Source organism: Nerophis lumbriciformis, linkage group LG28 (genome assembly GCF_033978685.3).
Source record: "Nerophis lumbriciformis linkage group LG28, RoL_Nlum_v2.1, whole genome shotgun sequence".
In the NCBI taxonomy this organism is placed as follows: domain Eukaryota; kingdom Metazoa; phylum Chordata; class Actinopteri; order Syngnathiformes; family Syngnathidae; genus Nerophis; species Nerophis lumbriciformis.
In genome coordinates, this window is record NC_084575.2 from 26,675,233 (window position 1) to 26,690,948 (window position 15,716).

Sequence of the window (15,716 nt, forward strand, 5' to 3'; positions counted from 1 at the left end):
AAATTTGCCAACTGACAGTTTTAGATGTGTTTCTGACACCACTTCCAACTTTTAAAATAATAATCTAACTACATGAATTTAGAACCAAACTTTTATTTTACGTCCTGAGTGTCTAAATTTAATTAAGTCACTTTGGGAGGAGGATTAAGGAGTGACCCTATCTGAGGAAAGCTAAACAAAGATCTTGAGTATAATTCATAAGTCTTTTATTTGTGCAAGGCTCAGCCTCATCCAATGCAAGCTAATACGTTGTAATACCTATACCAAGGTTCAACTTGCTAAGATGTAATATATGTATTGTGTGATCAGTGCCAATTTAATACATACTGTATGTTTTGACTCTGCCCATCCCTGAACAGCTATTGGACGGACATTTTAACACTTCGTCTGTGGTCACTGGGGCAAAGGATTGAACCGGATCCTCTAAGTGGACTATTTCAGGCAGCACCTCAGTCATCTACCCTGAGCATATCCAAAAAGAATGTTAGAGCATTCACTACGTTGTTGGCTAAAAGACTCATTGTGTTAATTTGAACGGCAACAGCGCCTCCTTGCCACACCCACTGGATTACAGACAGAAAATCAGGCTGACACTGAATGGTTGTTTTGCAAAATTTGAAGAACTGTGTGGGAGAAACTGATCTCCAAATCAACCCTGATTGAAACACAACTGGGGTGTGGGTGGTTGATGAGCCTTTTGTGTGCTTTTTGGTTGTTATGTCTCTCGAAGGCCATTTAGGAATGCAGCGGTCTGTGGTTTTATGTTGACATCTGCCTGTGGTTCCTCTTTTGTTTCTTTATTGCATTTATTTATTATTAATGATATTACTATTATTTTCATGTTTTTTGTAAAATTATATATATTTATTTATATATATATATATATATATGTATATATATATATATATATATATATATATATATATATATATATATATATATATATATATATATATTTACATATATGTATATATATACATATATATATATATATATATATATATATATATATATATATATATATATATATATACACACACATATATATATATATATATATACATATATATATGTATGTATACATATATATATATATATGTATGTATACGTATATGTATGTATACGTATATATATATATATATATATATATATATATATATATATATATGTATGTATGTATGTATACGTATATATATATATATTTATATATATATATATATATGTATGTATGTAAGTATGTATACGTATATATATATATATATATATATATATATATATATATATATATATATATATATATATATATATATATATGTATGTATGTATGTAAGTAAGTATGTATACGTATATATATATATATATATATATATATATATATATATATATATATATACACAGTACATGCCAAAGGTTTGGACACACCTTCTCATTTTAATGCTTTTTCTTTATTTTCATGACTATTTACATTGTAGATTGTCACTGAAGGCATCAAAAATATGACACCTGTGAAATGAAAACCATTTCAGGTGACTACCTGTTGAAGCTCATCGAGAGAATGCCAAGGGTGTGCAAAACAGTAATCAGAGCAAAGGGTGGCTATTTTGAAGAAAGTACAATATAAAACATGTTTTCAGTTATTTCATCTTTTTGTTGTGTTCAAATACACAACTCCACATGTGTTCATTCATATTGTTGATGCCTTCAGTGACAATCTACAATGTAAATAGTCATGAAAATAAAGAAAACCCATTGGATGAGAAGGTGTGTCCAAACGTTTGGCCTGTACTGTGTGTATATATATATATATATATATATATATATATATATATATATTTCAGCAAAAATAATAATCAAGATTATTTTGATTGATATTGCAATCACGATTATTAAAAATGATAATTCATTCATTTGAAAACAAGAGTATTTATTGAACCCCCAAACTCAATTTTAAATATAACTTTTAAAAAAAGAACAACGGGACTAAAATAGTAACGAGTAAAAAACATGAGAAATAATAAACAGTGAAATCATTTCAATAGTAAAATAATAACAGTAACAACAATAAATTAAAATTAGTAGCACAAAGGACCAATAAATAGCCACAACGTAAATGTACTTGTGCATCCAAAACCTGCAAAATTGGAAACATGCAAAAAACACTAAACACAGTACAAAAAAACAAGTTATCTGCAATCTACCCACTACAAACTCAAGTTTCTGGCCAGGAACACTAGACGGTTCACTTGGTTTGACCTTAATGATGACCGAAGGCAGGAGATAATATGTCCACCTGTGGTAAAAACCTGGTGCAACACTTGTGGTGGGGATGCACAAGTATTCCATAGCTATTTTAGAGAGCTGTGGGTAGATTAGACGCTTTCCACCAGTCCAGTGGGTCAGCCTCACTGTCAAGTGTCCCTGCCTGGAGGTACGCTTGAATCTCAAAACTGCTCTGATTGAGGAGTAAATTGGCCTGGATTGGTGTCTTCTGTGGCTTTGAAAAAAAATGCCTCTTGTTCTTGTTCCAACAACAGCAGCATCAATGTCAGCAACTTGTTAGGGGTCCTCTTCTTGGAGATGGGGAAATATATTGAAGATGATGTGAGTGTGAATGTTGTCTGTCTATCTGTGTTGGCCCTGCGATGAGGTGGCGACTTGCCCAGGGTGTACCCCGCCTTCCGCCCTAACACGGACCTATTCCCTGAATTTGCAAATATTAACACATTTGGAGAATTTTCCGACGGAGTGAAGCTGGAATAGGCTCGAATATGGCAATCTCATATACATTTTCATGAAAATTGGCACGGTGGTACAGGGGTTAGTGCGTGTGCTTTACAATACGAAGGTCAATCAATAGATCAATCAATCAATCAATGTTTACTTATATAGCCCTACATCACAAGTGTCTCAAAGGGCTGCACAAGCCACAACGACATCCTCGGCTCAGATCCCACATCAGGGCAAGAAAAAACTCAACCCAATGGGATGAAATGAGAAACCTTGGAGAGGACCGCAGATGTGGGGACCGCAGATGTGGACATAGAGTGGATCTAGCATAATAATGTGAGAGTCCAGTCCATAGTGGATCTAACATAATAGTGAGAGTCCAGTTCATTGTGGATATAACATAATAGTGAGAGTCCAGTCCATAGTGGATCTAACATAATAGTGAGAGTCCAATCCATAGTGGATCTAACATAATAGTGAGAGTCCAGTCCATAGTGGATCTAACATAATATTTTGAGAGTCCAGTCCATAGTGGATCTAACATAATAGTGAGAGTCCAGTCAATAGTGGATCTAACATAATATTGTGAGAGCCCAGTCGATAGTGGATCTAACATAATAGTGAGAGTCCAGTCCATAGTGGATCTAACATATAATATTGTGAGAGTCCAGTCCATAGTGGATCTAACATATTAGTGAGAGTCCAGTCCATAGTGGATCTAACATATAATATTGTGAGAGTCCAGTCCATAGTGGATCTAACATAATAGTGAGAGTCCAGTCCATAGTGAATCTAACATATAATATTGTGAGAGTCCAGTCCATAGTGGATCTAACATATTAGTGAGAGTCCAGTCCATAGTGGATCTAACATATAATATTGTGAGAGTCCAGTCCATAGTGGATCTAACATATTAGTGAGAGTCCAGTCCATAGTGGATCTAACATATAATATTGTGAGAGTCCAGTCCATAGTGGATCTAACATAAAAGTGAGAGTTCAGTCCATAGTGGATCTAACATAATAGTGTGAGAGTCCAGTCCATAGTGGATCTAACATAATAGTGCGAGTCCAGTCCATAGTGGATCTAACATAATAGTGAGAGTCCAGTCCATAGTGGGTCTAACATAATAGTGAGAGTCCAGTCCATAGTGAATCTAACATAATATTGTGAGAGTCCAGTCCATAGTGGGTCTAGCATAATAGTGAGAGTCCAGTCCATAGTGGATCTAACATAATAGTGAGAGTCCAGTCCATAGTGGATCTAACATAATAGTGAGAGTCCAGTCAATAGTGGATCTAACATAATATTGTGAGAGTCCAGTCCATAGTGGATCTAACATAATATTGTGAGAGCCCAGTCCATAGTGGATCTAACATAATAGTGAGAGTCCAGTCCATAGTGGATCTAACATAATAGTGAGAGTCCAGTCCATAGTAGATCTAACATAATAGTGAGAGTCCAGTCCATAGTGGATCTAACATATTAGTGAGAGTCCAGTCCATAGTGGATCTAACATAATAGTGAGAGTCCAGTCCATAGTGAATCTAACATAATATTGTGAGAGTCCAGTCCATAGTGGGTCTAACATAATATTGTGAGAGTCCAGTCCATAGTGGATCTAACATAATAGTGAGAGTACAGTCCATAGTGGACCTAACATAATAGTGAGAGTCCAGTCCATAGTGGATCTAACATGATAGTGAGAGTCCAGTCTATAGTGGATCTAACATAATATTATGAGAGTCCAGTCCATAGTGGATCTAACATAATAGTGAGAGTCCAGTCCATAGTGGATCTAACATATTAGTGAGAGTCCAGTCCATAGTGGATCTAACATAATAGTGAGAGTCCAGTCCATAGTGGATCTAACATAATAGTGAGAGTCCAGTCCATAGTGAATCTAACATAATATTGTGAGAGTACAGTCCATAGTGGGTCTAACATAATAGTGAGAGTCCAGTCCATAGTGGATCTAACATAATATTGTGAGAGTCCAGTCCATAGTGGATCTAACATAATAGTGAGAGTCCAGTCCATAGTGGATCTAACATAATAGTGAGAGTCCAGTCCATAGTTGATCTAACATAATAGTGTGAGAGTCCAGTCCATAGTTGATCTAACATAATAGTGTGAGAGTCCAGTCCATAGTGGATCTAACATAATAGTGAGAGTCCAATCCATAGTGGATCTAACATAATATTGTGAGAGTCCAGTCCATAGTGGATCTAACATAATAGTGTGAGAGTCCAGTCCATAGTGGATCTAACATAATATTGTGAGAGTCCAGTCCATAGTGGATCTAACATAATAGTGAGAGTCCAGTCCATAGTAGATCTAACATAATAGTGAGAGTCCAGTCCATAGTGGATCTAACATAATAGTGAGAGTCCAGTCCATAGTGGATCCAACATAATAGTGTGAGAGTCCAGTCCATAGTGGATCTAACATAATAGTGAGAGTCCAGTCCATAGTGGATGTAAAATATTAGTGAGAGTCCAGTCCATAGTGGATCTAACATAATATTGTGAGAGTCCAGTCCATAGCGGATCTAACATAATATTGTGGGAGTCCAGTCCATAGTGGATCTAACATAATAGTGAGAGTCCAGTCCATAGTGGATCTAACATAATATTGTGAGAGTCCAGTCCATAGTGGATCTGACATAATATTGTGAGAGTCCAGTCCATAGTGGATCTAACATAATAGTGAGAGTCCAATCCATAGTGGATCTAACATAATAGTGAGAGTCCAGTCCATAGTGGATCTAACATAATACTGTGAGAGTCCAGTCCATAGTGGATCTAACATAAAAGTGAGAGTCCAGTCCATAGTGGATCTAACATAATAGTGAGAGTCCAGTCCATAGTGGATCTAACATAATAATGTGAGAGTCCAGTCCATAGTGGATCTAACATAATAGTGAGAGTCCAGTCCATAGTGGATCTAACATAATAGTGTGAGAGTCCAGTCCATAGTGGATCTAACATAATAGTGAGAGTCCAGTCCATAGTGGATCTAACATAATATTGTGAGAGTCCAGTCCATAGTGGATCTAACATAATAGTGTGAGAGTCCAGTCCATAGTGGATCTAACATAATATTGTGAGAGTCCAGTCCATAGTGGATCCAACATAATAGTGAGAGTCCAGTCCATAGTGGATCCAACATAATAGTGTGAGAGTCCAGTCCAAAGTGGATCTAACATAATATTGTGAGAGTCCAGTCCATAGTGGATCTAACATAATAGTGAGAGTCCAGTCCATAGTGGATCTAACATAATAGTGAGAGTCCAGTCCATAGTTGATCTAACATAATAGTGTGAGAGTCCAGTCCATAGTGGATCTAACATAATAGTGAGAGTCCAGTCCATAGTGGATCTAACATAATAGTGAGAGTCCAATCCATAGTGGATCTAACATAATAGTGAGAGTCCAGTCTATAGTGGATCTAACATAATATTGTGAGAGTCCAGTCCATAGTGGATCTAACATAATAGTGAGAGTCCAGTCCATAGTTGATCTAACATAATAGTGTGAGAGTCCAGTCCATAGTGGATCTAACATAATAGTGAGAGTCCAGTCCATAGTGGATCCAACATAATAGTGAGAGTCCTATCCATAGTGGATCTAACATAATAGTGAGAGTCCAGTCCATAGTGGATCTAACATAATAGTGAGATTCCAGTCCATAGTGGATCTAACACAAGACCCCAAAAGGGACAAGCGGTAGAAAATGGATGGATGGATGGATATTAATTTCATGTTTAATCAAACAAAATGGTAGTTACACATATAGAAACTTGTATTAGGGTACCTATTATGTTACTACTATTAGTAGTAGTTGTATTACCATGACAGTCTTCATTTCAGATGTCATTCTGGCTTCAATTGACCCTCGATTCTTTTCAGCCACATATTTCACCTTAAACTTCGGGTCATGGGCAGAGTTCATGTCTAGTAGCTCTTGTATTGTTGAGTCATCATATTTCTCTTTGAGGTAATTTATGATGTTCTGCCTGACGGTCTTGGCAAGGTCTGTGTCGTTCTCTATTGATGTGCGGAAGAGCTGGGGAATTGGCTCCACAAGTGATACGCTCAGAGACTGCATCTGTACACTCAACCGGAGGACTCGGTGACTTGCTGATGGCCTCGAGCAACCTCCATGTCTCGCCAAGAAGGGGCGAGATGTCTGGTTTTTAACGGTCATTGGAGAGGACCTGAGTGATGCTCAAGAATTCCGCTGGTCATGACTTGCTGAGATCCCCCATCTGGTGGCACACTCTGTTTTCAAGGAGAGCTTAGGTAGTTTCAGTTCCTTCCTTTTTCTCCAAGTGTTGGAGAAAGCGCTCACCACATTTTTACATTTACCGCCAATCCTGTTGTCCTTCTTTGTATTCTCTAGGACAGTGGTTCTCAACCTTTTTTCAGTGATGTACTCCCTGTTAAAATGTTTTTAAATCAAAGCATTTTTGGTTGAAAAAATGAGATAAAGAAGTAAAATACAGCACTATGTCATCAGTTTCTGATTTATTAAATTGTATAACAGTGCAAAATATTGCTCATTTGTAGTGGTCTTTCTTGAAATATTTGGAAAAAAAGATATAAAAATAACAAAAAACTTGTTGAAAAATAAACAAGTGATTCAATTAATCAATAAAGATTTCTACACATTGAAGTACCGTATTTTTCGGACTATACGTTTTTTCATAGTTTGACGGGGCTTCAGTGCGACTTATATATGTTTTTTTCCTTTTTTATTATGCATTTTCGGCAGGTGCGCCTTATACTCCGGTGCGACTTATACTCCGAAAAATACGGTAATCATCAACTTAAAGTGCCCTCTTTGGGGATTGCGATAGAGATCCATCTGGATTCATGAAATTAATTCTAAACATTTCTTCACAAAAAAAAAGAAATCTTTAACATCAATATTTATGGAACATGTCCACAAATGTCAACACTGAATATTGCAGTGTTGCATTGTAATGAATGGAATCGCCTACTTGATTTAATGTTCAGTTTATGAACTTACATTCATATTTTGTTGAAGTATTATTCAAAAAATACATTTATAAAGGATTTTTGAATTGTTGCTATTTTTAGAATATTTAAAAAAAAAATCTCACGTACCCCTTGGCATACCTTCAAGTACCCCCAGGGGTACGCGTACCCCCATTTGAGAACCACTGCTCTAGGACATGCCTGGGCAATTATTTTGACTTAATTTGAAAATTTAGAGGAAAAAATGTGTCTGGGGGGCTGGTATATCTATTTGTAGGAACACTAATACAAAACCTCACAATAATGTCTGATTGAAAGCTAAAAATGTTATGACAGACCACCTTAAAAGTAATGGAATTTATTTATTTTTTACTGAATGAGACACCCAAAATGTACATGAAAATAAATAATCTGGGATTTACAATATTAACTATGACTGATAAAACACTGAATATTGACAACATATGAACGTCACACGGGGCGGTATAGCTCGGTTGGTAGAGCGGCCGTGCCAGCAACTTGAGGGTTGCAGGTTCGATCCCCGCTTCCGCCATCCTAGTCACTGCCGTTGTGTCCTTGGGCAAGACACTTTACCCACCTGCTCCCAGTGCCACCCACACTGGTTTAAATGTAACTTAGATATTGGGTTTCACAATGTAAAGCGCTATGAGTCACTTGAGAAAAAGCGCTATATAAATGTAATTCACGTCACACCCCATCTCGATCGACATAATTTACAATCAAGCGAAACGCAACAAAAAAGCAACAAACACAGCGAAATATGAACGTGAAGGGTAAAAAAAAATCACACGTACAATCTGATATTTCTGATATATCACTAAGCTTTAGAACTGGCTGCTCTGGAAACATTCTGTGGGCATTGAAATACTTTGTATAGTTCAAGATTTACAGTCATTGGAAAACATCACTGCACATCATAATGGCTGCTACAGTTTCAATCTTGAAGATCGGAAAAAATTATTTGGGAATGTTCGGCGGGCCGGATTGAAAATCTTAAAGGGGAACATTATCACAATTTCAGAATGTTTAAAACCATTAAAAATCAGTTCCCAGTGGCTTATTATATTTTTCGAAGTTTTTTTCAAAATTTTACCCATCACGCAATATCCCTAAAAAAAGCTTCAAATTGCCTGATTTTAACCACCCGTCCATTTTCCTGTGACGTCACATAGTGATGCCAACACAAACAAACATGGCGGAAAGAACAGCAAGCTATAGCGACATTAGCTCGGATTCAGACTCGGATTTCAGCGGCTTAAGCGATTCAACAGATTACGAATGTATTGAAACGGATGGTTGTAGTGTGGAGGCAGGTAGCGAAAACGAAATTGAAGAAGAAACTGAAGCTATTGAGCCATATCGGTTTGAACCGTATGCAAGCGAAACTGACGAAAACGACACGACAGCCAGCGACACGGGAGAAAGCGAGGACGAATTCGGCGATCGCCTTCTAACCAACGATTGGTATGTGTTTGTTTGGCATTAAAGGAAACTAACAACTATGAACTAGGTTTACAGCATATGAAATACATTTGGCAACAACATGCATTTTGAGAGTGCAGACAGCCCAATTTTCATCAATTAATATATTCTGTAGACATACCCTCATGTCAGCAGGCCAGGGAAGCTAGGGTCGATATTCTTCTCTTGATCATCTTCGGGACGGTGTGAGCCAAGACATCCAGGGGGTTTAGCTCGCTCGTCTGCGGTAACAAACTGCCGCCATTGCTTGCCGTGCTACCGAGGCCCTTTGTCCCTGAATTGCTCACACACTCCGGCAGATTCAATGGGGGTCTGGCGGCAGATTTCTTTGACTTTATCGTTGGAAATGCATCTGCTTTGAGTGTCGCAGGATATCCACACATTCTTGCCATCTCTGTCGTAGCATAGCTTTCGTCGGTAAAGTGTGCGGAACAAACGTCCGATTTCTTGCCACTTTCGCATCTTTGGGCCACTGGTGCAACTTGAATCCGTCCCTGTTCGTGTTGTTACACCCTCCGACAACACACCGACGAGGCATGATGTCTCCAAGGTACGGAAAACAGTCGAAAAAACGGAAAATAACAGAGCTGATTTGACTCTGTGTTTGAGAAAATGGCAGATTGCTTCCCGATGTGACGCCACACGTTGTGACATCATCGCTCCGAGAGCGAATATTAGAAAGGCGTTTAATTCGCCAAAATTCACCCATTTAGAGTTCGGAAATCGGTTAAAAAAATATATGGTCTTTTTTCTGACGCTTACATAGGTCTGGTGATAATGTTCCCCTTTAAACACACTGCTAGTATTATGAACATAACTGTAAATACTAAATAAATAATACTGATATTAATATCATATCTCACCTATGGCTATTGAGAGTCTGTGTCCGAAGCACTGCAGCCTTACCCAGCCATTGAGTCTATAGCTGCCAGCTTGACATTTGAAGCATTGTCATTCGTTATACACCCAAGGTTCTCCTCCTACAGAATCCAATGCAGCCATAGCTTGCTTCAAACCATCAGCAATGTTTTCCCTGTGTGGTCATCAAAGAAAATAACATGTTTTCATGTTGAAATCTCCATTATATGTCATGCAATGTGAGGGATGTGTACGGGTCCATAGTGTGACTTGACCACAGATGTGGAGACATCTTTTTCAATTTCAGCATGGCATTTATCATACAGGGCAGGCACGTCTGCTGAAATATTTACTTGACGGCAGCACGTAACACTTGTCCAAAGTTTTTGCAAGACTCTTGAACCCCTGGATTGATTGCGGTACTGATGGGACGCACGTCCTTGGCTATCATAAATGTCACAGCCTCTGTAATCTCCCGACGTCTCCGGTAGCTGGACGGATATGCAGTTGCATTATAAAGAGTGTCCTTAATGGAGGACTGTGTAGCGGCGCTGGCTGAGGCGGACGACCAGTGACGTGCAGTGAGGTTCATGGCTGGTGAGGCACTGACTTCATCACAGTCAGATTTACAAACATATGAACCCTAAAGAGTATCTTATTCACCATTTGATTGGCAGCAGTTAACGGGTTATGTTTAAAAGCTCATACCAGCATTGTTCCCTGCTTGGCACTCAGCATCAAGGGTTGGAATTGGGGGTTAAATCACCAAAAATTATTCCCGGGCGTGGCGCCGCTGCTGCCCACTGCTCCCCTCACCTCCTAGGGGGTGATCAAGGGATGGGTCAAATGATTTTCAAGGTAAAAAATGATTTTTAAGATAAAAAAAATTTCAAGGTAACATTTTTTTTTCAAGGTTAAAAATGATTTTCAAGGTAAAAAATGATTTTCAAGGTAAAAATGATTTTTAAGGTAAAAAAAATGTTTCAAGGTAAAAATTGATTTTCAAGGTTAAAAATGATTTTCAAGGTAAAAAAATGATTTTCAAGGTAAAAAAAATTTTCAAGGTAAAAAAATGTTTTCAAGGTAATTTTTTTTTTTCAAGGTAAAAATTGATTGTCAAGGTAAAAAAAAAGATTTTCAAAGAAAAACATGATTTTCAAGATAAAAAAAATTTTAAGGTCAAAAAATGTTTTCAAGGTTACATTTTTTTTTCAAGGTAAAAAATGATTTTTAAGGTAAAAAATGTTTTTCAAGGTAAAAAATGATTTTTAAGGTAAAAAATGTTTTTCAAAGAAAAAAATGACTTTCAAGGTAAAAAAAAATTCAAGGTAAAATGATTTTCAAGGTTAAAAATGATTGAGGACACATTTCATTACACCTAGTGTGTGTGTGACAATCATTGGTACTTTAACTTAACTTTAACTTTACACATACAAACTGTAGCACACAAAAAAGCACATTTAATAAAAAAAAACGTTATTATGGTCTTACCTTTACTTATAAGTGCGGGAACAGTGGTGTTCGTGTTGGAGGAGTTGTGAATGAATGAAATATGAAATCCGTGCTGCAGTCTGCAGGTGTACCTAATGTTGTGGCCCTGCGGTCGTTTGCGGCTCCTCCAACGCGAGCAATGTTGTTTTTGCACTTTTTGGCTTCTTGTTGAGTGACTTTTTTGAGTGGGTTCGGTCTTGAACGTGGAGGGTTTGGGTGTGGGCTTTGGTTGGTGTGGCAGGGGTTGCGTTCTACGGCGGGGGTGCATTAACCGGCACAAGGAGGCGGGATTACTGCGAGCCTCAGCCAGTGCGTCTTCGCAGCAGTTTTATGATCTCTCAGCACAAGAAATACATTACACACATACAGTTGTTGACAAAATACACTGTACATTATACACCTCAGCTAACTAAACTATGGAAATGTATAACATAGTTCATATAGCAATACAGTCTCACTGCACAGCAGACCAGCAGTTAGCCGAGTCCGCAATCCATGTTGAGGCACAACTGAGTGACGTGCCTCAACTGGCTGCTGATCACCGCACCGTCTCTTCTCAGTATTTGAACGGTTAAATGGAAGTTAAATGGAAAATAACTTTATAGTATAATATATAATATATATAATATAACAATTTAATTATTTTTTATAAATATTTTTTATTTTTTATTTTTTTTCTTTCCATGATGGCAGGTGAGGCCCCATAATAGTGTGAGAGTCCAGTCCATAGTTGATCTAACATAATACTGTGAGAGTTCATTCCGTAGTGGATCTAACATAATAGTGTAAAAGTCCAGTCTATAGTGGATCTAACATAATAGTTTGAGAGTCCAGTCCATAGTGGATCTAACATAATAGTGTTAGAGTCCAATCCATAGTGGATTTAACATAATAGTGTGAGAGTCCAGTCCATAGTGGATCTAACATAATAGTGTGAGAGTGCAGTCCGTAGTGGATCTAACAAAATAGTGTGAGAGTCCAGTCCGTAGTGGATCTAACATAATAGTGTGAGAGTCCAGTCCATAGTGGATCTAACATAATAGTGTGAGAGTCCAGTTCGTAGTGGATCTAACATAATAGTGTAAGAGTCCAGTCCATAGTGGATCTAACATAATAGTGTGAGAGTCCAGTCCATAGTGGATCTAACATAATAGTGTGAGAGTCCAGTCCATAGTGGATCTAATATAATAGTGTGAGAGTCCAGTCCATAGTGGATCTAACATAATAGTGTGAGAGTCCAGTCCATAGTGGATCTAACATAATAGTGTGAGAGTCCAGTCTATAGTGGATCTAACATAATAGTGTGAGAGTCCAGTCTATAGTGGATCAAACATAATAGTGAGAGTCCAGTCCATAGTGGATCTAACATAATAGTGTGAAAGTCCAGTCCAGAGTGGATCTAACATAATAGTGTGAGAGTCCAGTCAATAGTGGATCGAACATAATAGTGTGAGAGTCCAGTCTATAGTGGATCTAACATAATAGTGTGAACGTTCACTCCATAGTGGATCTAGCATAATAGTGTGAGAGTCTAGTCCATAGTGGATCTAACATAACAGTGTGAGAGTCCAGTCTATAGTGGATCTAACATAATAGTGTGAGAGTCCAGTCCATAGTGGATCTAACATAATAGTGTGAGAGTCCAGTCCATAGTGGATCTAACATAATAGTGTGAGAGTGCAGTCCGTAGTGGATCTAACAAAATAGTGTGAGAGTCCAGTCCGTAGTGGATCCAACATAATAGTGTGAGAGTCCAGTCCGTAGTGGATCTAACATAATAGTGTGAGAGTCCAGTCCGTAGTGGATCTAACATATCCAGTCTATAGTGGATCTAACATAATAGTGAGAGTCCAGTCCATAGTGGATCTAACATAATAGTGTGAGAGTCCAGTCCGTAGTGGATCTAACATAATAGTGTAAGAGTCCAGTCCATAGTGGATCTAACATAATAGTGTGAGAGTCCAGTCCATAGTGGATCTAACATAATAGTGTGAGAGTCCAGTCCATAGTCGATCCAACATAATAGTGTGAAAGTCCAGTCCATAGTGGATCTAACATAATAGTGTGAGAGTCCAGTCCGTAGTGGATCTAACATAATAGTGTAAGAGTCCAGTCCATAGTGGATCTAACATAATAGTGTGAGAGTCCAGTCCGTAGTGGATCTAACATAGTAGTGTGAGAGTCCAGTCCATAGTGGATCTAACATAATAGTGAGAGTCCAGTCCATAGTGGATCTAACATAATAGTGTGAGAGTCCAGTCCATTGTGGATCTAACATAATAGTGTGAGAGTCCAGTCCATAGTGGATCTAACACAATAGTGTGAGAGTCCAGTCTATAGTGTATCTAACATAATAGTGTGAAAGTCCAGTCCATAGTGGATCTTACATAATAGTGTGAGAGTCCAGTCCATAGTGGATCTTACATAATAGTGTGAGAGTCCAGTCTATAGTGGATCTAACATAATAGTGTGAAAGTCCAGTCCATAGTGGATCTAACATAATAGTGTGAATCTGTGCCCCCCCCCCCCCCCCCCCCCTCTTAGCAGAAAAGAAACGGCAGATCAACTGGTCTAAAAGGGGGGTTCTATTTAAAGGCTAGAGTATACAAATGAGTTTTAAGATGGGACTGAAATGCTTCTACTGAGGTTTTCACTTGGTATTTAAACTAAAATCCTTATTTTGCACAATTTTCGCTCCAATGTCTGCTTCGAGCAAATGTACTGGTGATATGTTTCATGGAAAGGGATGAGTTTCCCTTAATGTTATGATACGCTTTGAAAACAAATTTCCAGCAGCGGCATTCAGCTGTGATGTGGTTATTCGGGCTGGTCTATTATTTTTCCCGTGTAACATAATGCTGAGCAATGTATCAAAATGCTTGGTATCAGCTCCCCCTGTACCCACTGCTTAATAAACAATTTCCAGCCTGTTTACCTGATCCAGCTGACTTCATGTAAATTCAGCACCGCAATACTAATTTCTCCTCTCTTTTTTTTTCCGTATCCTCCAGAGTAAAAAACGGGGGATGTTTCGCCAAGGAAATACACCCGACTCTCCGGCGACAGGATAGAAAGGAGGAGACTCGTTGACCTTGGAAAATGAAGATGCCGTTGCCACGGCAACTGTTAATCCCTCTGTCACTCAAAGGCTGACTGACTGGTGAGCGCCAACCCCCGTCGCCTTTCATGAACATTTCTGATATGCATATTTCCCACAGTGAGGTTTTGCCTTTTTCCCCGAGCGTGCTATCATTTTATTTGAAATGGAAATGTGCCAATATCCAACGGGACCCCGTCTGTTGTCGCTACTGTATTATTAGTGACGGAGGCAGATAATTAGATATATCCATATTTGTGTGTTACTTCTTTTATACTATAGTCATATTACAAAACAGCTAGTGTTCTTTATTTTGTTATCTTTTGGTTGTCTGCAAATACTGTGTGCCAACTTTTGAGAATGTCAAGGGGGAGATCTTCTTTGCTTTTTGTCTAAAACTGACTTTAGATAATAAACAAAAGGGACCAGGAGTGAGCAGGGAGAAAGGGGGAGAAGTAATAAATTATTTCTCTTATCTTTCCCTTTGCCCAGCTGTAGAGTAAGAGGGACAAGTAGGGTGGGGGCAAGAGAGACGAAATAAAAGAAGAAGTTTTGCCGTATGAAAAGTTAGACCAATTGTAGCTGTACGAGTGACCGCTTCTGTACGGGATTTGGTCTCAAGTTTATTTCCAAAGGCTTTGGAAATAAAATTACAAAATACCTATTCTGTCTCTGGTGGTTCTTCTACTCAGCTTTACTGTCATAAAAGAGCTTGGGAGTGACCAGCAACTTGAATTCCCTGGGAGGAACAACTGGTCCAAAACGCAACATTAGTAACAGGGCAGAATGAGACTAAGGTGATTTAAAACACTGCCGGTCCAGAATGTGTTCAAGTTAAGAAATAGAAACACATATGTGTGTGTAAAATGTCGTCCTAAAAAAAGACTTTAAACTAAAATCAAAACAGAACAGCTGTTTCGAACCACCGGCCAGATATCCCCACTGTTTTTTTTTAGCATTGATTTAGGTCTATAACACTTGAATCAAGGTGTACTAAGTATTGCAATTCAATCACATTGCTCGCTTTAGCAGATACT

At 38.2% G+C, this 15,716-nt stretch overlaps 1 protein-coding gene across 1 annotated transcript in view; it reads left to right on the plus strand.

Annotated features, from left to right (window-relative positions):
* Positions 1 to 15,356, plus strand: part of chl1b (cell adhesion molecule L1-like b) — a 389,182-nt gene extending 373,826 nt beyond the window's left edge. The window contains exon 27 of the mRNA XM_061923977.1: positions 14,594 to 15,356. Coding sequence (XP_061779961.1) covers positions 14,594 to 14,672 — 79 coding nt within the window. The 3' untranslated portion in view covers positions 14,673 to 15,356. The remainder of the gene's footprint in view (positions 1 to 14,593) is intronic.
* Positions 15,357 to 15,716: the final 360 nt, after the last annotated feature.